The 23,074-nt window shown below is 34.3% G+C and overlaps 1 protein-coding gene across 1 annotated transcript; it reads right to left on the bottom strand.

Moving 5' to 3' along the window:
* Positions 1-8,057: 8,057 nt before the first annotated feature.
* On the bottom strand, positions 8,058-22,667 carry LOC134239778 (acid-sensing ion channel 1-like; the record flags this gene model as incomplete). Its single annotated transcript, XM_062721925.1, has 3 exons — positions 8,058-8,297; positions 14,151-14,232; positions 22,569-22,667. Coding segments are annotated over 3 exons (421 nt in total), but the record flags the coding sequence as incomplete, so codon positions are not given.
* Positions 22,668-23,074: the final 407 nt, after the last annotated feature.

Genomic DNA, 23,074 nt, shown 5'->3' with positions numbered 1-23,074 from the left:
ATTCCAACTTTTTTTCTCTGTTTAGCGTCCACCCATCTTACAAAAACCTACCTACCTATTCGAAAAAAAAAACACAAGCCAAAACATAAAACACAGGCTAAAAAATAAAAACATAAAAATGACCGTCATACACCCTCAAATGATTTGATTTAACTAAACTGCTTTAATAGAAAAAAAATCTATTCTTAAGCAAAAACAATGGATTAAATGCTTAAAATTCATCCATTATAACTTACTGTAAAAAATTATTTTGAGAAATTGACAAAATTAGGAAATTTCGACTAAATTAATCAATTTCAGGACTCCTGATGTTGTGTGTTTTTTCTTATATGGGGTTTCAAAAACGAAGGCGCACGCGGACGCTAAACATAGAAAAAACTTGGAATGGCCTGGTTAAAATTCCCTCGTATATCTCTTTTTATTACATACTTTATTAAAATGATAATTATTTAATATATGTTTCAACATTTATTCATATGAAGCAGGAAATATTCAAAAAAGATTTAATGAAAAGAGGCTTTATCAATTTACAATTCATTTTCAGTAATTGGATACTTTTCTTTGAATTCCAAGTAAAAGATACCACAGAGTCTGACAAATCTGTTTCATTTTTGGAAATTTTATTTAAAAAAAAATTAATGGTAATCTAACAACAAACCTTTATCATAAATATGATTTCAACTTCTCTATCGTCTGCTTCCCTTACTTATACATATAGGAAAATACCTGTATCACCTGCATGAAATAGGGAGTTAACGAACAGTTACAGCAGCGCATTTATCTTTTGCCTTTTTTCATATTGCGTTTTCAATTAAGTTTTTTTTGTTATCAGGCCATACGGAAATATGATATTAAAAAAATCCTACATAGGTAGTCTATAATTTGGAGTATTAGCATTTAAAAATTAATTTATTTGACATATCATTAATGACCAAAATATAACAACATGTGCGAAGGCACTTTTAATTAGACATGGTCAAAAATGGTGAAGTTGGGTGGCAATGGGCGGTAATGTGGAACACCAAATTATCAAGCAAAACTATGTTGAGCGGGATATGACTCCTGTGCATAGGGAAAAGAGATGTTAACGATGAAAAGCATAAATTTGAGTATGGAAAACGGGTTAATGTCTAGTTGAAGGGGTTGAGGTTGATTTGACTGGTTATCCGATACAGGAGAAATATGAAGACGAACAAAAAAGACAGGAGCAGGCCTACGTGAAGACCGCTGTTAAACAATTCGATCATGATCAGTTAGTTTTATGATCGGGATTGTTAAAATGTGTATTCAAAGAATAACAACTCCGCAATTCTTTTGAAACACAAGTATTTGAAATGTAAAACCTGGTAACTAAAAAAAATTAAATACAATGCTGAATTTATGCTCTGAGGAATTTTATTTGAGGCACAGTTTCAAGAACAAATTCACAAACGCAACCAGCTACGTTTTGATGTCGTCAGGGGTGCTCCGACAGCTGAGATTCATTTATCTGAGAGAAAAATGTTATTTAAAATTTTTAGGAAGTATATAAAAATGTTGGTAATGAGGTATAATAATGTTTGACTTTATAGTCTAAGTGAAACAAAAGATATTGAAAATGTTCGCGTTTTTCTTGGACAACCCTCGTTCAGATAATAGACGATCTGAAATAATTCATGGGCTCAAATTTGTATACTATAAATCAATTTTCCTTTCAAATTTTATTTTGTAAAAAACATCTTTATACAACACAATGATAATAGTAATACAACACTTACGTAACTATGGAAGGGTGGTATAACTTCGTGCGAATACATTACATGTATATATATTTTTTGTACTCGAGAATCAACTTGCGCACTGCCTATTATGCTAACAGCTATTATTACTGTCTATTTTTCCTTCGAGATACCTTTCATTTTACAGATTGAATTTCAGTTACAAAAATGTATTTGAAGAATGGCAAATCAGGAATATCCATTAACTTTCTATAAATATATTTTCGGAGGTTATAATTTCTCGAATGCCCTATGGCTAATAAATACCCGCCAGTATTTTTTTTGTGATGCATGTAAATCCACTTCTTGGATTTCATAATATTCAACTAAACAACTTAACTACACTCACGAGAATAAAATTATTATCGACACAGACACTTTAAAATGCATTTTTTGCATAAAAATAGATGTATGCACTTAATAATAGGCTACAAATAAATTAATTAAGGGTATTAATAAACGGTTGAAACTACATGTACAAAGGTCGTCGAAGGTACACCACCCAATCTTAATACTAATTGTAACGGAAACCGTCACAGTTGTTCCAAAACGGCTACTCCACTACCTTATGGTGCACCATTCTACATCATTTTGATAAATTTCGATCCGTTTTGTTAAAAACTGTATAAGAAGATCATGGTGATTTAAAGATTAAGCCAATAAAATTGCAACAAATACGAATGCGTATGATTTCAAGATTTTCAGTTTAATAACATTATATTGTAGAATCTCATAATTATGCTTTTATTTTAAATTTTAATGTATTTTGTCAAAAAACCATACAAGTAATTGAAATTTTTGTTTGAGCCGATCAGAGCAAAGCGCATGTGAATGTGCGTTAAACTTAGTTCATGCTGATTGGATCACGTCATCTTGTCTAAACCACAGATATAATTATCTTTTTATTCGAGGCTCATAGCATTTCTTTAAAAATCTAAAGTAACGGTCACATCAAGTATATCAGTCAATTCACTCATCGCATGCGCTCGCACGTGTATAAATGTGCGCGCAAAATAACCTTCGTTCCGTATATCTACACATCTACAGAGAATAACAGATTAAATTAATTTTAAGCGTACAATAGATATTTTTTACAAAATTTTAATAGGGTAATTGTTTTTAATGAAATAGAACGAAAACAATATTTTGGTGTTCCAAGAGTATTGAGAATGCATTTACATGTAGTCCCTTCTGTGTTTTCTGTTGTACATTTCCGATGGATTTTATTAAAAACAAGAAAAAAGAGTACAATCAATGCTAATATTTGATTTTGAAAAACATATTTATTTAGCATTCTTGTAGTATTTTAATTAAGTAAACCATGTCAAAATCATTTCCAAAAGATATTGAAAAAAGTATCATTGCCCATAAGTGCGCTTTAAGAAAGAATGTTTTTGACGAACGTCATTTCGGTGGGTATTAATTAAATCTTAATCAATAAAATCTATGCCTACATAATAGGAAAATACGCAGATTACGATTACTTCCAGTCGGACCAGAAGTGACATCAATCGGCAAAAGAAAGGTCAGAGGTTTTCTTTGAAGAAAATTATTGAGAAGAAACAGAATAAGAACAATGTATTTCAAATCTTCGTTTGGGAAAGATAAATGTAAGAAACATTATTTAAAAAAAAATGGCATGAAAAATCAGACACACTGGCTGTTATGACAATAGATGTATGACAAGTATGTATAAAACAAATGTATAACGAACACAAAATTATGCTTAATTATTTAAACAAAGTTTTACACAAAGAATAACAAACTTCATGCGGTGAATAAAGACAAAATGTACAAGCTCGATAGCCAGATAGTCCATCACATTTTCTGTAATTAAGAAAGCCTTAATCTACTTTTTTGTCGTGTTTAATGAAGAAGGATATGGAGATAATGAACAGTATTCAATATCAAAGTCCATAAAACAATACAAATAGGAGCAGAGCAAACACGGACCTCCTAAACAACAGAGGTAGGATCAGGTGCCATGGAAAAGTGAGCATCCCCTGCTGACTGGTCGCACCCGCCGTGTGCTCCTTGTCATAAAAAATTGCATTTAAAACAGTCAATATATAATTTAGTTGTATTTTCGGATTTGAAAAAAAATTAAAAAGATATGCTTTGTACAGGTTTGACTTACAGTTCTTCCAGTTAGATTTTTTTTAGATAAGTATAAAACAAAACACATCTTAGAAATACAGGTAAAATAACAAATGTCGTCCCTGAAAGCATGCATTGTGAAAGGCATCTTGAAGAATTCAAATAAATCATCGGTCACATATTTATCAACTTGCACTGTGGCAACGCACTTTGAAAAAATTACGCACTTTGAAAAATAATTTCAAAGTGCGTTAAAATTTGGACAAAATCAACGCACTTTGAAAAAAATTTTCAAAATGCGTTAAATTTGGGACCAACTCAACGCACTTTGAAATTTTTTTTCAAAGTGCGTTAAGAATCTACATCAATATATTTTACCATGGAGACTTTGAAAAAAAAAAATCACGTTTTAGTAAGGGAAAATCTTATTTATTATTTATCTTTCAAAAAACTAAGCCTAACCCTAATCTCAAAAATAAATTGATTTACTCCCTTCGAAAAGCTTCCAGCAACTTAGCATTTATCATAATAAAAAGGGGCCAATTTGATTGTTCAAAACTATGAAAATTCTTTCTCTCTCATACGTTTTACTGTACTTAAAAATTTCTTGTTTTCATCTGTTTTAATTAATTCATTTATTATTGAAAGTTTTCAACGCCATTAACTCATTTATTATTGAAAGTTTTCAACGTCATACCCGTTAGGTAAATACATAATTATATGAATGCTTTGAGTATAGCATAGACATCGAGACTGGGCGAAGGGCCAGGGGAGGGGATGGGGGCTAAGCCCCCCACTTATTTTGGAAAGATATATACATCGTATAATCATTGAAAATGCAGCGTACCCTTTTTAGGTTTATTGCTCCCCTCCCCCGTTTGTTACCGACACCTATGTATTGGAAAGATAAAGATTTGGACTGAGGAATCTTATACCCGTCTCCTCCTCTTTTCGACAGGAGTAAATCAAATCATTTTTGAGGTTAGGGTTAGGCTTATTTTTTTTGAAAGATAAATAAGTAAAATAACAAATAAAATCTTTCCATGACTAAAATATGATTTTTTTTCAAAGTGCGTTAAGTGTCTCCATGGTAAATTATATTGATGTAGAATCTGAACGCACTTTGAAAAATTTTTTCAAAGTGCGTTGAGTTGGTCCCAAATTTAACGCACTTTGAAAATTTTTTCAAAGTGCGTTGATATTGTCCCAATTTTAATGCACTTTGAAAAAATTTTTCAAAGTGCGTAATTTTTTCAAAGTGCGTTGCCACAACGCCCCCTATACACCTTTACATCTACTTATCAAAGACTAGAATTTTTAAAAAAAAGAAGAAACGAATTAATGAACTTAAACAATCATCACTCTTTTTGTCAAGACCCTTTAATTTTCCCTTTTATTTTATCAAAACCTTACATATTTAAAACGTCAATATCTCAGGTCCTACAGTGAATTTATCATAAAAAAGTTATCAAACCAGGATCTGTTATTTATCATACCGATTATTTGGAGGAATATTGATCAATATTTACATTTTTTTCAAAGTGCGTTAATATGGTCGATATTAACGCTCTTTGAAAAAAAAAATATTTTTTCAAAGTGCGTTAGCTTGGTCCCAAATTTTAACGCACTTTGAAAAAATTTTTCAAAGTGCGTTGTAACACTGCACTAAAATAACGGTGTTTTTGTAGCTTATCAGAATTTTGTGTATATAGCTTTAAAATTATGGTTTTATTTTCATGCATTCATAATTATGAAATATAGGTAGGTAAATAAAAGTTTTACATATATATAAAAGTTATTAGAAGTGTTTGTGTTAACTTATTTTAAAATTTTGTTGAATTAATTATTTCCCCGCCAAAACTCAGTTGACCGATTGATAGATATATCACATGGATTTCTTTGGGGTGTTTTACACCTTTGTCCAGTGCTGTTGTGCCAGCAGGTCGTGTACTTTCTAATATTTGAGTTTAGTGGACTTTAGATTTTCAGTCATGGTATGTTTGACTCTTTGTTTGGTTTTTATCTTCGAAGTTTGAGCATTGTTTCAGGATGAGATTTCTGCATTTATATCTTTCCAGTCTTTAAAAAACTTGCATGTTAAATTCTTTTAGTACAGCACAGCACTTAGTAAATTTCCTATTTTCTGGAGAGCCTAAATTCCTTAATTTTGGTAAGTCTTTTGTTAAATACTTTTGTAAATGTAATTATAAGTGTAAATAATTGTTTTATTTTATTGCAAAACTTTCATAATTAAATAGGTTCAGTGGAGATCACTTTATAAATTTATAATTTATAAATTAAATTTATAATTTATAAATTAAATTTATGAGTGTTAAACTATTACGATATTGAGTTAATGCATTAAGAATTTTAATATTTTTCATTAATACACACCAAGATTGCCACTTTTCCTAAAATTAAGAATAAAAGTAAAATTTGTAAAAGTGCAAGGATGTGTCAGTCAAACCAAGCCAAAAATTTGAATTTTCGATAACTTTAAGATGAAATTAAATTTTTAATATATTTTTGTGTGAAATGCTATTAAAATATATGTCGTGATATTATACAGAAAATATTAACTTAGAATTTGTGTTCATGCACCTTTAAAAAAATTAAATTTAAAACATCATTTATAAGAGTTATGTCTCGTGCTTAGCTCTTTTTTTTTTTTATCAGAAATGAAACATTTAATGTTTTGCTCTTAAGCATGGAAAAACTTACATCAGTGCATGATTCTTTCATTTCTATTTTGAATAAAAAAATACACAAAGAACATTTTTACGACATTAATTTACAAGTATCACTTGCATGGTCTGTCTGTGATTCAGATTCTATATATGATCAGGAATTCAATACATTTTTGTAAAGATGCAAGTACAATAATGAAATGACTTCCATATGAGGACCGTTCAAAAATTACGCGGACTTTTTGCACACAAAAAATATTTTACAACATAATAGGGCAAAATTTCACATATAATAGAAAAGAATCTTTACTTATATGGTCTTCAAATATTAATATCAAAATGTGTTAAATTGATATCAATTTTGGGTAATTTATCAGTGTGCATTAAGTCATGGAGCAGCAAAATCTTCGACGTCACGGGCATTATTATCGGAAAAAATGAGCTTTCATTATCTCAACATTTTCCCAAGAGTTCCTGTACAGTTTGAGTTACCTTATCTACTCACCATCCATACACCATTTTTTGTCAAGCTTAAAATCTATAAAACAAGTACCGGTAAAGCATGTTCTTTTTTGTTTTAAAATCAAACACTGCAGGTACTCATTAGACATAGTGTGACATTGGTCACTCTCAATAACGCTCTTTAAAGTCAGGATAAAGTTTTTGTCGATAATATTCTTCCCGTCCTCCCGTATAGCCTTTTTGAGGAATTTTAACGGTCTAAAATTACAATTTGCTACTTGTACACAAATGTAACGAATATCCTAGTTTACTACATGTTTCATTATGCATATTTTGGATTTATGTTGGCAATATCTCGAGAATTACACACGATTTTACAAAAGTATGGTGTGTCAATTCAGGAGACGTCGTTTTCACAGTCATCACATGGGAGAAAAATCACTATATTTCTGTTAGTACTTCAAATATCACATCAGAAATCTAAATACATAGTAATAGAAAAATATATAGATACATCTGAGAAAATTGTTGAAAAATATCGCGAATTATAGAAAATTAATGAGTTTAATTTTGGATTTCGCGCGCTTTTGTTTCATTTTTTTTTGTCGTGCTCCGTAACGCTCCATAAGCGACAGTTTTAGGAGAATTTTTTTTAAATACATAATTTTTGTCTTAAATTTATTGGAATCTTAAAGATACATATTTCTGTGAATTTCATAATTGCAGAGTCCGCATAATTTTTGAATGGCCCTTGTATATACTAAAAAGTTTTCTTTGACCAATATGGATCTATTTAAATAACTGAGTACCAAATTATTTTTAATTATTGAAATAGGTCTCTTTTTCACATTAATCACCCAGATATCATTTATCTTTTCTTATAAGTTTTCTTATAAAATTTAAGAAATTCGATAAATGCCTTACGACCTCTGCAAACACTTTGATTCTTTGGTCCGATAAAATGCATCGAAAGGCTTATTTTAATCTATGAATCTATATTTGAAATGATTGAAGATTTCAATAAGTCGATTGCCTAAATTAAAAAATTTATACATTATACATTATCCCTTTCATCCATAGCAACTGTGAATATGTTTTTTGAATCTTTGGTATCTTTGGTCGGATTAACGGTGTTATTCGGACTCTCATTTACTTTGTTTTTTCTTTGAAGACATTTGCGACGAAGGTAATTGGAAAGTTCAACAAACAGCTGTACCAATTCGAGAAAACTCAAAACAGAAGCGCCCAAGAAAAGTCCCATGGCTCCTCCTAAATCCGACAAAAATCTGAAGCCCTGAAATAAAAACATTAGTGAATCAATTTTAACAATTTATGAGTTCAATCGATAGATACATGTATATATCAATTTAACAGAAACGCATATCCATCAAGTACAGAGTGCGATGTTAAAATGCTTTTTAGTGAATTTGATATATCTATGGATTGACCGAATGAAAGGGTTACATTTATTTATTATTTTTCACTGACAATGATAAACCAAAATTTGAAAATTCAGTAAGGACAAGATTTTATGCCCCTGTAATCAAAGATTCTGGGGTATATAGTTTTTGCCCTGTCCGTCTGTCTGTCTGTTTGTCTGTTATTCTGTCTGTCCACAAACTTCAACCTTGCCCATAACTTTTAATGGGTTGAGATTATCTCTGTCTTATTCCAAAGGTGTATTTCCTGTGACAAGAACTTGGGTACCATCAAATTTGACCTTGACCTTTACCTTGGAGTCTGACCAAGTTTTCCAAAATTTTACTCAAATTTAACCTTGAATAGTTGGTGCTAGAAATTTCTTTACAAATGAAAATTCCTGTGTCAGGACCTTTAATTTGACAGTGACAGCCGAGTTAGTGTGGATGTTGTATGTGATCAGGACAGAGATAACTGATAGTTTAAATTTTAGCAGATGAAGTTGTGGAAAGACCTTAAAGAATGAGCGCGGGCTGAAAATACACATGGGAAAGGAAAGGAGGGATGCGTTCCGATTCAGTGGCGAATAAGAGCAGAAGACAAGAAGATGACCAATCTTGGGGGGGGGGGGGGGCTGCAAAGGCTGGCGAGACGGTTAAAAACATCAGAGGAGGGGGAACGACCTGCTTAAGCCTAATCAAATACAAACATAAAAGAGAAAATAAAAATCATATGAAAGACAGAAAAAAGCATGATGAAAAAAGGAGCGAGCGAGGCGAGAGCAAGAATACGATTTAAACCCAACACATCCAAATTATATCAATACTTTTAAACAGCAAAGGACCAGGAAAGATTACAGCGGGAAGAGAGTAATTCGAACAATATTTGAACGATAGGCACACTGATCTAAGGAGGAATGAAGATTTAAGAGATTTTGAGAAGCTGATTCAGGCTGACAATCAAGACAATTTGTTTGATGAAAGAACCAAAGCTTCCAGAAGTAAAAGAATCCAGGAAGGCTAGAGCAGCTTTATCCCAATGACCATACCAAGTTTGCAAGAACTGTTCGAGATAATCCCAACGTTTGGAAATATCTGAGAGTTGTGTGGAGAAGGAGGAAGTAAGCTGACAGTTGGCACCAAGCTGAGGGATGATTTATTGCAAAGGAGGAAAACTCAAATTCACAAGTAGTTCCGTACCATTTCCCTGTTGCACATCAAAGGGCACATTTTCCTGGATATTTTGGCCAAGAGGATGACAACCTACATGCTGTATAACAAGAATGCAGAAAGAAGAAGTGCCAGGGGTCCCGTGGTATGTAGGGCATACATGTGTTCTAACAGGGATTATACCGGAAGCTAAAGAGATGAAAGGAGAACTTACAGTCATATGGCTGGATCTAACCAATGCTTACGAGAGATATTCAATAAATAATGTCCTGAATTGTATTACAATACAGACATCATATCACAGACAGATATCACAAACATTAAATTTGACTTTCTCTCATTATTGAATCTTTAATGAACTTATAACAGTTTATGAGACCACTTTTCATCACATAGATTCATTGTGAGAAGCTGGAAAACAAGAGCTATTCGAGACACTGCATTATAAATGAATGGTAAAGAGTCAGTAAACTAGAGTGGAATTAAAAGATTTATTAAAGCTGCTGTAAGACTTGTTAAAAATCGCAAAGAAATAATTACTGAAATCTGTAAAATTTACAGCAACCAATGCATGTTTTATAGACGAATGAGCAGGTGGGTTTTAATGATAAAAAATTATATAATAGGAATCAAAAATGGATATCGTCCTTGTCAAAAAAAAAAAACAACACCTTATGTACTAAGTATTTGTTGATATCTGGCGAACAGTACATAAGTTGGTTTTTTTGTTGATAAGGACGATACCCATTTTTGATGCCCATTATATAATCTTTTATTTGATATTTTTCGAATTCATATTCTCGGAGACGTTTTCATTTCTGGAGGAGTCTAGATACAGAAAGCAATTTGTGTGCCAAAAAATCAAAAGGTTTTTAGAGGAAGATTGATTGATTGATTGTATACTGTTTAACGTCCCTCTCCAGAATATTTCACTGATATGGAGACGTCACCATTGCCGGTAAGGGCTGCAAATTTAGGCCTATGCTCGACACTTACGGCCTTTGAGCAGGGAGGGATCTTTATCGTGCCACACCTGCTGTGACACGGGGCCTCGGTTTATACGGTCTCATCCGAAGGACCGCCCCATTTAGTCACCTTTTACGTCAAATTATGGGGTACTGAGGACCTATTCCAACCCGGATCCCCACGGGGCTATAAGAGAAAGAAACCAGAATCAGGAATACACTACATAAAATTTCGTCATGACAGCGTCCAAAACCGTACGCCCTGAAGAGTAAAGGAGTTAAGGGGATAAACAGAAAGTTAATGATTTTTTTGCATTTATTTTTTTTTGCCAGATCTTTGACCTTTTGACTTGTTTCTATTTCCAAACTTAAAAAAAAACACCTTTTAGAAAAAAGAAACAGTCAAGGAAATCATAGGATCTGCCATTTTCCAGTATACTAAGGGTCATTCCAAAAAATGAGTTCTAAAGTAATTGATAAGAATGTTAAGGACATGTGTTTGAATAAATAGAGAATATTAAGTTATATCATTAAGACTAAATCATTGGAAAGCATGTATTGCTTCTTTCTGAGCATCGAGATACATTATTTATTAAACAGCCTTTGTATATGTTCCAAAATAGACCTTGAAGGAGATAGAATATATCTTCAGTTGGTGTCGTTAGTAGATTGATTGATTGTATATTGTTTAACGTCCCTCTCGAGAATTTTTCACTCATATGGAGACGTCATCGATGCCGGTGAAGGGCTTCAAATTTAGACCTATACTCGGCACTCAGGGCCATTGAGCAGTGAGGGTTCTTTATCGTGCCAACGCCTACCGTGACACGGGACGTACGTTTTTAAGGTCATATCCGAAAGACCCGTGACTATCACTTCAAGTGCCGAGCGCTTGGCGAAGGAACAGTCACTACCTTTGTTTACGTCTTAGGTATGACGCGGCGCCGCGATCGAGAATCGAACCCGGGCCTCCCGATCGCGAAGCGAACGCTCTACCACTAGGCTACCGTGACCGGTGAGTCGTTAGTAGAGATCAAGCTAATAAAGTGTACGAGCCTTGTATTGAACATGGTGAAAGACACACGAAAGAAGGTCAGGATGGGAGTAGAGATCATCCCAAATTTTACAGAAAATACGGTCAAATGCCTGGAAAATCTTTTGATGGTTCTCTGAGATTTAACTAGGATGTAAGTTACATGTACCAGTATTCATCTGGGGAACTGGATGAACACAATAGATTACATTTCGTCTCGCAAGGATTGCTTTTCATGAGCACATAAACAAATCGCTTTTTCAAGCGAAACATACATGGAGGTACCTGGTACGAGAGTTGCTAAATTTACCCTCATTTTTAAAGTACAAAAGTCTTTGGGTCCCACACAGGATATCTTTTGCGTCCTTGGCAGCCTCATGCCAAGTAGTATTTGAACATGTGTAAAATTAATTGATTTGGTAACAGCAAATGTTTCAGGTAAGAATTACCCTCAAATGCTCCATACAGCTGTAACTGCTCTGAAGATAAGGTTTTTTTTTAGTACAATAAGTACTTTTATCTAGTGCTCATTACACTTTCTGAGGGTCGATGGTCGAGATATTTATACTGCATAAACACATCACCCACTTTGAACTAAAAATGTTCATTGACCAATTCATATACTAGTATTTAACTTTGTCCTGATACATCTAGCCATTCATGTGCTCAATAGTGATATACTAGTAAATACATAAGTCCAACTGAAAACAACTTTTAATCCAGTACCAGTGAATTGAAAACAGTGCTCACGTCTTATCAGTAATTCTCCTTATGTATCTAAAACCCCAGTCACATTTCCAAAAACGACCAACGGCCGACTGCTTTTGAAGCAAAAATGGGATTCTTCGGGTGACAGTCGTCAGTTCATCGGCCGCTGTCTTGGCCGATTTTGACCTATTTTTTTGTCGGCCGACCAATTTTGTGTCCATCGGTCCAAGTTATAATTTTTCATGCGTCGGTGGCCGATTTCTTCAAGTGCAGTTATCCGTCGACCAACCTTCGATCGTCGTCCGACCATCGGCTGTTAGTTTATTAAGTCGGTTGTCCGTCGTTGGACAATAAGGGTGTTGAAAATTTCGGCCGACGGTTAAAATCAAACTGTAGCTCAGAGCTCGATGATCGGGCGACGATTGGCCGACTTGTGAATATTTAACCTACATGTATTAAGGATACATAACACAAACAAAATTTTGATGCATGGATTGATATAAATTTTTTGAACGGAGATAACATAAATAATTAATCCGTAAGATATAAAGAAATCTGAAGTATTCTTTGCTGCTTAGATATGCAGCATTTGTCGTTTTTATGCAATTCCATACAAATCTTACACACATTTTCAACATTGAGTCACAAATTCATAAGATTCTGCCACTTTGCCTTGCAAACATTACTCACGTCACCTATCTGAAAATAGCTCTATGAAAAAATATTGCTGATTTCTAAAGAAAAAAGATTTTTTGTGTTATATTTATCCAAGTCATCGGTGTCCTTCGGAAAAAATGTGACTGCTCCGTGTCGCCCGATACTGTGTCGGCCGATCCTGTTTTTTCAGCCGACAAGACAATACTCTAATGTAAATGCGTATTTTAAAACAAATCATATTTATTAACAAATAAATGTACTTCAATGTTTATCAAAAACAAATCAACCAAACTATTTGCAGTTTTAAATTAAGGTAAATCTCGTAGGTTTTTTTGAATTTGTATTCAAACGGGTTTTTTTTCAATTCATAAAATAAGATGTGTTCAATTTAACGGTCTCCATAGAAGTATTCTGGGCGTATGAATATATGCCCAAGTACCCCTCCAACCCCACAGAAATCTCTGACCCTGGGGACACTTATCACAATTTTAAAAAAGACACCTTTGCTCATCATAAATGTTTGATTAATACCAATTAGCAGATTTCAAAGCATTAATTCATTTTCTGAGTCGCCCGCGTGGCGCAGTGGTTAGAGCGTCTGCTCTAGAGTCGCAAATTAAGGAGTCAATCCTTACGTCGCAGGTTCGAATACCATTGCGGGACGTGGAGACTAGGTCCTTCGGATGAGACCGTATAAACCGAGGTCCCGTGTCGCAGTAGGTGCTGGCACGAAAAAGATCTCACTGCTCAAAGGCCCTGAGTGCCGAGCATAGGACAAAATTTGTAGCCCTCCACCGGCAAGTGGTGGCGTCTCCATATGAGTGAAAAATTCTCGAGAGGGACGTTAAACAATATACAATCAATCAATCAATCAATCATTTTCAGTATACTAGTATAATCATAAGAGCCCCTGGTATCTCAGACTCAAGGGCTTTGAAATTCACAAATTTGGTATTTGGAATCCTTGCTCATCATAAATATTTACTTAGAACATCGGTATTAAACACCCTGGAGCAGAGAAGAGAGATTTCCAAAGAATGAATGCATTTTCACTATATCATAGAACCTCCCAACGCTAAATTTGGTTCAAATTGGTGCAGTGGTTTCAGAGAAGAACCTGAAAATGTTCAAATGATAACACACGACGCACGACGGAGGACAAAACTGGATAGCAATAAGTCTCCTGACAATCTCACATCATATGACGGTTCTTCTGAAATTTCCTCGTAGTTAGTATCTTCATAATATATTACCAGCTTTAGGAAGTTGTCTCTGAAACTGTAATGAAAACAATATCATGGGATATGTGACCATAAAATACACTGTATTCCATCAGAATTTTTTAAATCTCTTTGAAAATTTTGGGCGTGTAATAATCTTGTTTTCATCTTATGATGATGCATAAATTGAAAAGAGAAAAAAGAGAGACTCACAAAGCAGAATTGTTCTCTTCCAAATTCTTCTTGCAGTAAGTGTGACTAAAACGTGAACAACGTTGCTTCAACAATACCGCTTCCTGCATGCAATTTATTTTGCAAATTAATAAATAGTTTTACCCAAGGACAGAGCAGTGGAACAGAAAGAGAATCCATTTCCGCAATTTAATCAGTAGTCCCCCACCAAACAAGACACCCTGACCCTGGGGTCACACATTAAACTATTTTGGAAAAGGTACTTTTTCTCATCTTATATCTTTGATTAATACCAAGCAGCAGATTTCAAAGCATTAATTCAATTTCAGTATAAATTCATGACCGCCCCCCCCCCCCGTTACTCCTGACCATGGGGCTATGAAATTCATTATTTTGGAAGAGGCACCCTTCTTCGTCGTAGTTACAGACCCTGAGACGTGCTACTACCCCAAAAAAGCGTGTGGCTTTCATGCGCTTTCCGTTTCGTGAAAACCGTGTAGCGTTTCGTGCAAACCGTGTAGCGTTTCGTGTAAACCGTGCAGCGTTTCGTGTAAGCTCCAAAGCGTTTCGTGCAAACCGTGTAGCGAGCGTGCGAAAAGCGTGTGAGAAACGTGCGACTTTCGTGTAAGAACCGTGTGAGAAACATGCGACTTTCGTGCAAGAATCGTGTAAGATTCATTCGGAAGTCATTTGGCTATCGATGGGTCAGGATGTAAAATTCTATTAGTATTTTATAATTATGTTCCCCAAACGAAGTTGGGGAACATATTGTTTTTACTCTGTTTCTTATTATTAAGGTCTTCCGTCTTCACGGAAGACCTTATAGTGATTCTACTGTTTCTTATTATTATGTTCCCCAAACGAAGTTGGGGAACATATTGTTTTTACTCTGTTTCTTATTATTATTATTTTTCTTCTTCTTCTTCCTGGGTACTTTTTTGTCCGGGAATGATCTCGTAAACTATACATCCGACTAAGGTGAAATGTTTTTAGGGTCAGTAGACATGTTATGTAGATTTGTGGAACGAAGGTCATTTTGTGCGCACGTGCTTGCAAGAGCGTGCACGTGCAACATGTGAAATGACCGATTTAATTGATATAGGCGTAACTTTTTTAATTTTTGATGAAATGCTTTGAAACTTATAATATAAGGATATATTAGAAGCATAGACAATATGACATGGTCAAAATAGCAAGATCTCACGCGCATGCACGTGCGCTCTGCTCTGATTGGCTGAAACTAAAGTCTCAATATCTTTTTTATTTTTTGACGAAATCCTTTGAAATTTTGAAAATAGCCATGCATTAGGATATCCTACAACAAGATATATAGCAATTATCATGAAAACGCGTGCATGCACGTGCGCTGCAATCTGATTGGCTAAAACTTTAAATAGCTATAACTCCCTTGATTTTCAACCAAACAGGATGGGATTTGGAACATAGATAGATATGCTGGACTACTACAAAAAGGTATGGTCATCATGCACATGCATACATGTGCTTGTACGTGCGCTGCATTCTGATTGTCTGAAACTCTAAACAGCTATAACTCCCTTGGTTTTCAACCAAACGGGGTGGGATTTAGAACATAGATAGATGTAACGGACATCTACAAGAAGATATGGTCACCATGCTCATGTATGCACGTGCGTGCACGTGAAATGAGCAAAATAAAAAAAGAACACTTGAATGAGCGTATCTTTTTATTACTTTTGGATTAAATGCTTTAATATTTAGTATATAAAAATATATAGATTGTGTAGACAAGATGATATGGTCATTACGCACATGCATTCACATACGCACGCAAAATTTGAATGAACTTTGTACACTTCTGGGTAAACGTTATTAAAGTCTCAAATGCATCGAGTTTGTCTTATTTAATGAAACTTACAGAGAATATGGCACCAAAAGGGAGTTGGGGAGCGTTTGGGGAACATCTGTAACGGTTCCCGTTACAATTAGCACTAGTTATTATTATTCTTATTTTTTAGACAAATTTTGTGCACGCGATATCTCGAGAACTATTCATCGGTTTTTCATCAAACTTTCAGGGATGATGCGCTCTTATATGCCATTGATAATTTTGGAAGAATTTAGGAACAACTCACTTTTGGTGCCAAGTTATGGCCATTTTCCTGATTTTAAAATGAAATTTTGTCAGTTCGAGATCTAAAGAACTACTGAAGATATGAACTGGAGACTTGTTGGAGAACATAGGGCATGACTTCTAGATATGCGGAATGTCCTTTTCGTGTGTCGTCAGTACTTCCGGTCGCTACCGGAAGCGAATGAAAAAAATCAAAATTTTCAACTTTTTTGTTTTTCATTATTTTTCTTTGATTTTTATAGGGTTAATAGAGACTCTTAAATGAATGCGAAATGTGTAATTTGTTTTAGAAGTAAGGAAGCCAATCTCGAGAAATTCGCATTTAAAATTTTGAAGCGGTGTTCCCGATGGCGTAATGGTTAGCGCGTTGGATTTTCACGCGGGCGACCCGGGTTCGATCCCCCATGTGACCGAATTATTTTTACGACTTTTTTCAGCTAGATTTTTCGTCTTTTTATTTCAGAATCGGACGGAAGACCTCTCGTTGCTCGCAACGAGATCGTTTCTAGTTATTATTATTTTTCTTCTTCTTCTTCCTGGAACTTTTTTGTCCGGGAATGATCTTGTTAACAGTTCGTCCGATGTAGGTAAAACCTTTTTAGGGTTAGTAGACATGTTATGTAGATTTGCGGAATCAAGGTCATTTTGCGCGCACGTGCTTGCAAGAGCGTGCACGTGCAACACGTGAAATGACCAATATAATAGATATAGCCACAACTGTTCTTTTTTTAAATGAAATGCTTTGAAACTCATAATGTGAGGATATATTAGTAGTATAGACATGACGACATGGTGAAAATAGCAAGATCTCACGTGCATGCACGTGCACTACGCTCTGATTGGCTCCAACTAAAGTCTCAATATCTTTCTTGTTTTTTGACGAAATCCTTTGAAATTTTGAACATAGCCATGCATCAGGATATCCTACAACATGAAATAAAGCAATGATCATGAAAACACGTGCATGCACGTGCGCTGCAATCTGATTGGCTGAAACTTTAAACAGCTATAACTCCCTTGGTTTTCAACCAAACAGGACGGGATTTGGAACATAGATAGATATAATGGACTTTTACAAGTAGGTATGGTCACCATGCACATGCATACACGTGCGTGCACATGTGCTGCAATCTGATTGCCTGAAACTTTAAACAGCTATAACTCCCTTAGTTTTCACCCAAACGGGGTGGAATTTAGAACATAGATAGATGTAATGGACTTCTACAAGAAGGTATGGTCACCATGCTCCTGTATGCACGTGCGTGCACGTGAAATAAGTAAAATCAAACATACACTTGAATGAGCGTATTTTTTTTTTTATATAATTTTGGATTAAATACTTTAATATTCAGTATGTTAAAAATATAGATTGTGTAGACAAGACGATATGGTAATGACGCAAATGCATTCCCATGTGCACGCGTGCAATGCTAAAGTTTAAATGATTTTTGTACACTTCTTTGTTTATGTTGTTAAAATCTCAGATGCATAGAGGTTGTCTTATTTAATGAAGCTTACAGGGAATATGGCACCAAAAGGGAGTTGGGGAGCGTTTGGGGAACATCTGTAACGGTCCCCGTTACAATTAGCACTAGTTGAATTAGTTATGCTTGTGATATTATAGGAGTAAAAACAAAAAAAAAACTAGATGTGTTTGTGAAACACTATGCGCCCGGCGGCAACAAAGTTCAAAAAATCTATTTTTAGCATATTAATCACAGTCAAGGTCACAAGGTCATTGACCATGGTGTCATTTGAAAGAACTTAATCGGTGGAGTATGCATCCCAAATATGAAGTCCCTGTCTTCTATGGTTTAAAAGTTATGGCTAAAAGTGTAAAAAGCTATTTTTAGCATATAGGTCACAGTCAAGGTCACAAGATCATTGACCTTGTCGTCTGAAAGGACTTTATTAGTGGATTATGCATACCAAATATGAAGTCCATATCTCCTATGGTTAAAAAGTTATGACAAAAAGTGGAAAATTCTATTTTAGCATAAAGGTCACAGTCAAGGTCATAAGATCATTGACCTTGATGTCATTTGAAATGACTTTATTAGTGGAGTATGCATACCAAATATGGAGTCCCTATCTCTTATTGTTCAAAACTTATGGCGAAGGTTAAAGTTGACAACAGACAGAAAAACAAACAGACAAACAGACAGGACAAAAACAATATACGCCCGGGATCTATCGATCCGGGCGCATAAAAATGGAACAACAAAATGAAATTAAACGGTAATGTATGATTAATATTTGTTTGATTTCTTTTCCTTCTATAGAAAATGTGTTCAAATAAATCAGCTATGTACAACAATTTTAAGGGCATTGTATTCAATATACTACATGTATAAACGCGATCGTGGCTTCTTAAATATTTTTTCTCAAAGAAAGAAAGAAATACCGGTAATATATTTTTTTAATTTAAATCAAAAATATATCAGGACTCCGCTCTTGTCTTTACATTTGAAACGAAGTGTCATTTCATATCTTTTAATACATAAAACTTGTTGCTCATTATTGTCAAAAAAATGGATTTTATAATTTTAATTCACATGCACTGACGACCATATCTTTATAAACGAGGGGGTGGGTGGGGTGTTAAATTAAATTACTAGTACAGTCTTTCATTTTTTGTTGTAGCTTTCAATCTAATGTTAGTTTAATTAAATGCTTAATTTTCTATTCTTGTTTAAATACGTTGTTAAATGTATGCGCAGATACACCCCTTAAAAATGTATTGGAATCTTCTTTCCGCCTTTCAACTGTGATCAAGGTCATTTACAACAGCGATCACGGGCTCCGAGTGCATTGCAACTGAAAACCTGTTTTGCTATATGTACATGTTGAGTTCACGGCTTAATGACACCTGAAAATTACGACTGGATTTTATTTTTTTTTTTTAAATAAAATGGTTCTATAAATATTTGATGGGTACAACTTATAAAACAGCGGATTTCATCTTTTATTTGTAAATCCGAGTTTCTAGCCGTAAACAGTAAAAAATAAACAGAACTGATTTGGTAGTCTTTTTATGAATATCATGTAAGAAAAGCTTAGGAGTAAATCATGAATAATTGTATATTATTTGTTTTATAACTCACGTACTTTTTATTTCATCTAAGATATTTCAGTTTTCTTGTAATATACCTGAATGCCGGTGTTAAGATCGATCTATATTGTATGTACAATGTATAGTCAAATGCCGCGACTATCAATAAATGTACACATAAAAACATACGTTTAGTCCTGTTTTGAAATGGAGGATTTTACAGTATGATGGGAATACTGATGTTATTTGATAAGCTTCATGTAAAAAGAGAAAGAGAATAGAATAGATTAATAGATCACATTACCCCCCCCCCCCCCCTTTACCGGTTTCCCTCCTATTGATAATGCTTGCGTAAAAAAAAATCTTTAAAAATGTATCAATAAGGCCATATAAAATTAATCTTTAGATTCTCATCCCCGCCCGCCCCTCTCAAAGTGTCCCGCCCCGGTGTTTTTTCTTTTTAATTTTTTGGTGTTAAAGGTTTTTTCATGTATTTTTATTCAGCAAGAATTCGGATCAAAGTTTTAAGAGTTATCTCCCGTCTGTATTAAAAGTCGCGTGCCGCTATTTATAGCAAAAGAGCCATGTGAAGAATGGAGAAAAATCGGCAATAAAAGCAATTTAAATATATAAGGATAATTTGTCAGTATAGAGAAGGCAGGGAAGAAAAATAGCATAAACACATTTAGATAACATCACTGGCAGGAGCAAGTTTTAGAGAGATTATGACTAAGTAAAAATATAGACGAGGAAAATGACACCTGGTCAAGTTATATATAACGATCTCCAGCTGTGTGTGATTTTGCATAAAAAAAACAACATCTTAGACAGACTTTAGAGAATGTTAAGTGCTAAGGAAATGGTCAATCTTAAAACTGTCCAGGCCTAGATTTTTCAGTAGAATATTAATTAGAAGATTTTATAGATTTTGCAAATATGACCTATTTTAATGTCGAAAACATGTCAAGTCTCAAGAACGATAAAATTTTAGAGGAAGATGGAAATCTATGATTATTTTACAGAAAAGAAAGGGATTTGTTGGTAAAACTAAGAGGAACATATAATTGGGAAAAGGCCGATGAGAAGTCACGCAAACACAATTTATTGGTATCCTCACCTCATTTTGTTAAGGGTGTGCCGTATAATGTGTACTTGATAATTTGTTGATTAACAATGAATATTTAATTTTTAAAAGCAAGAATCTTCTTTAAATATTTAAAAGAATAGGAAAAGAATAAAATCTATTCATATTTGCATTATTGTGATGAAAAAAAAATGTGTACGAAGAGTCTATGTTTTGTTAATAGTTACAATTTAAAAATTATAAAAAATAAAATCCGCCCACCCGCCCCAATTTTTAAGCAAATTAGGATGAGAATCTAAAGATTAATTTTACCTGGCCTAATCGTTAGTAGAGTATATAGGCAAATTTAATTTATAATTTAAAATCAAAATCACAAAAAATAATCCGCCTACGGAAATCAAACACAATATAATCAATATTATTAAAAATCATTGAGTTTATATTCCTGCGGTGAAAAATCGAATTTGTGTTCAATTTATTAAATCAATTTATCGAATTATACTCGTAAAAATATTACATTGAAATGAATAACTAATACCTGTATATAAAAATTGTATTTTATTAAACAGTCAATCACGATATCGGCATTTCGTTTTTAAACAGTTGGATAAATAAATAAATAAATTCGAACTGACAATTATTTATCAATTAATTACAACTGTCAGAGTATTAAATATTTCTATCGGTTTTTATAATACAAATGTACTAAATTTAATTTAAACAGCTGCTTAATGTGGCTTTTTGAGCGATTTTCATTGAATTAATAAATTGGATAAAGCGGTAAAAATGCCCGAGATATTCCGAGTAGAAAAATCCAAACCGAGGCCAAACCGTGCGAGAATCGTGCACAAAGCGTGTGAAAAACGTGTACAAAGCGTTTCGTGCAGCCTTTCGTGCAAAGCGTTTCGTGTAAACCGTGTAGCGTTTCGTGCAAACCGTGTAGCGTTTCGTGTAAACCGTGCAGCGTTTCGTGCAAACCGTGTAGTGTTCGTGTACCGTTCGTGCAGCGAGCGTGTGGGGTAGTAGCACGTCTCAGGGTCTATATGTACTTACATTACATAATTGGCAAAATACGCAGGAGCAGAGAAGACTTTCAAAGAATAAATGCATTTTTCCCAGATCAAGAGACCCGCCCTAACACCAGAAGCCCTGACCAAGTGTCCATGAAATCTACAATTTGGGAAGAGATAAAGTTCCTTATCATAATTAGGTATATGGTTTACTGGTTTGATATCCAGGTTTAGAGGATTGATTGATATTGTTTAACATCCCTCTTGAGAATTTTTCACTCATATGGAGACGCCACCACTTGCCGGTGGAGAGCTGCAAATTTTGTCCTATACTCGGCACTTAGGGCCATTGAGCAGGGAGGGATATTTTTCGTGCCAGCACCTACTGCGACACGGGACCTCAGTTTATACGGTCTCATCCGAAGGACCGGTCTCCACGTCACACAGTGGGATAAGAACCCGCGACGTAAGGATCAACTCCTTACTTCACGACTCTAGATCAGACGCTCTAATTTATAACCACTGCGCCACGCGGGCGACAGGAGCAGAGAAGATTTCAATGAACTAATGCATTTCAGTACTTTATCATTAGAGCCCCGCTCTAACACATGAACCCTTGATCCAGGGTCCATGAATTTCACAATTTTGGTAGATGGATCAATGCTTGTTACTATCATGCCGATAGTTTTACTTCTAGTTGCCAAGGAGTAAAGAAAAATATTCCGAAAGACTGAATTAATTTTATTTTTTTTTCCCACCCGGAAGGCTCTCCTGAAGGGGAGACATTGACCATAAAATTCAAAATTTGGTTCCTTTCACCTGTGAATGCTATGAACCAAAATTGGTTGACATTAGTTGAGCGGTTTCAGAGAAGATGTAGTAAATGTTCAAATATTAATGTCTGACAAACTACAAAGGACGAAAATAGATAGCAATAGATTACCTGAGTGACTTAGGTGACCTAAGAAAATATTTAATCCTTACCAGAAAGGACTCTTTAGGCCACACTCGACCAGAGATGGTGGACTGGTAGAGAGTTTGTCTACAAATTCAATAACACTTTTAGACAACTATTTCAAATATATAGAGGATATGTACATATTTTATATCTGCTTTATCAATTGGCATATATTTGCAAGGCTTGCCGTGCGGATATACACAGCGTCAAGGAGCTGGACAATTTAAAACATATTAAATAAAACGCACACACAATGATGGATGTTCTTCTTATCAACAAAACTTTGAGATAACCCCTGTTTAACAATGTTGATTGTTTTCTAGCCCAATTGATGACTCGTAAATTGAAAGAAAATTAACCTATAGAAATCCTGTAATGATACCTGCTGTGTCTTAAAACATAATCGAAAATCTGTTTGATTTTTTTTTCATAATTTTTGATATGATATTTTAATATTCTAAGATGCTTGTGTAAGAAAGCTTTATTAGAAA

This window comes from Saccostrea cucullata, unplaced genomic scaffold, assembly GCF_032062105.1.
Source record: "Saccostrea cucullata isolate Sc308-1 unplaced genomic scaffold, CSIRO_AGI_Scuc_v1 ctg1032, whole genome shotgun sequence".
Lineage (NCBI taxonomy): Eukaryota > Metazoa > Mollusca > Bivalvia > Ostreida > Ostreidae > Saccostrea > Saccostrea cuccullata.
The sequence above is the reverse complement of the archived record's forward strand: the minus strand, read 5'-3'. Positions and strand labels throughout refer to the sequence as shown.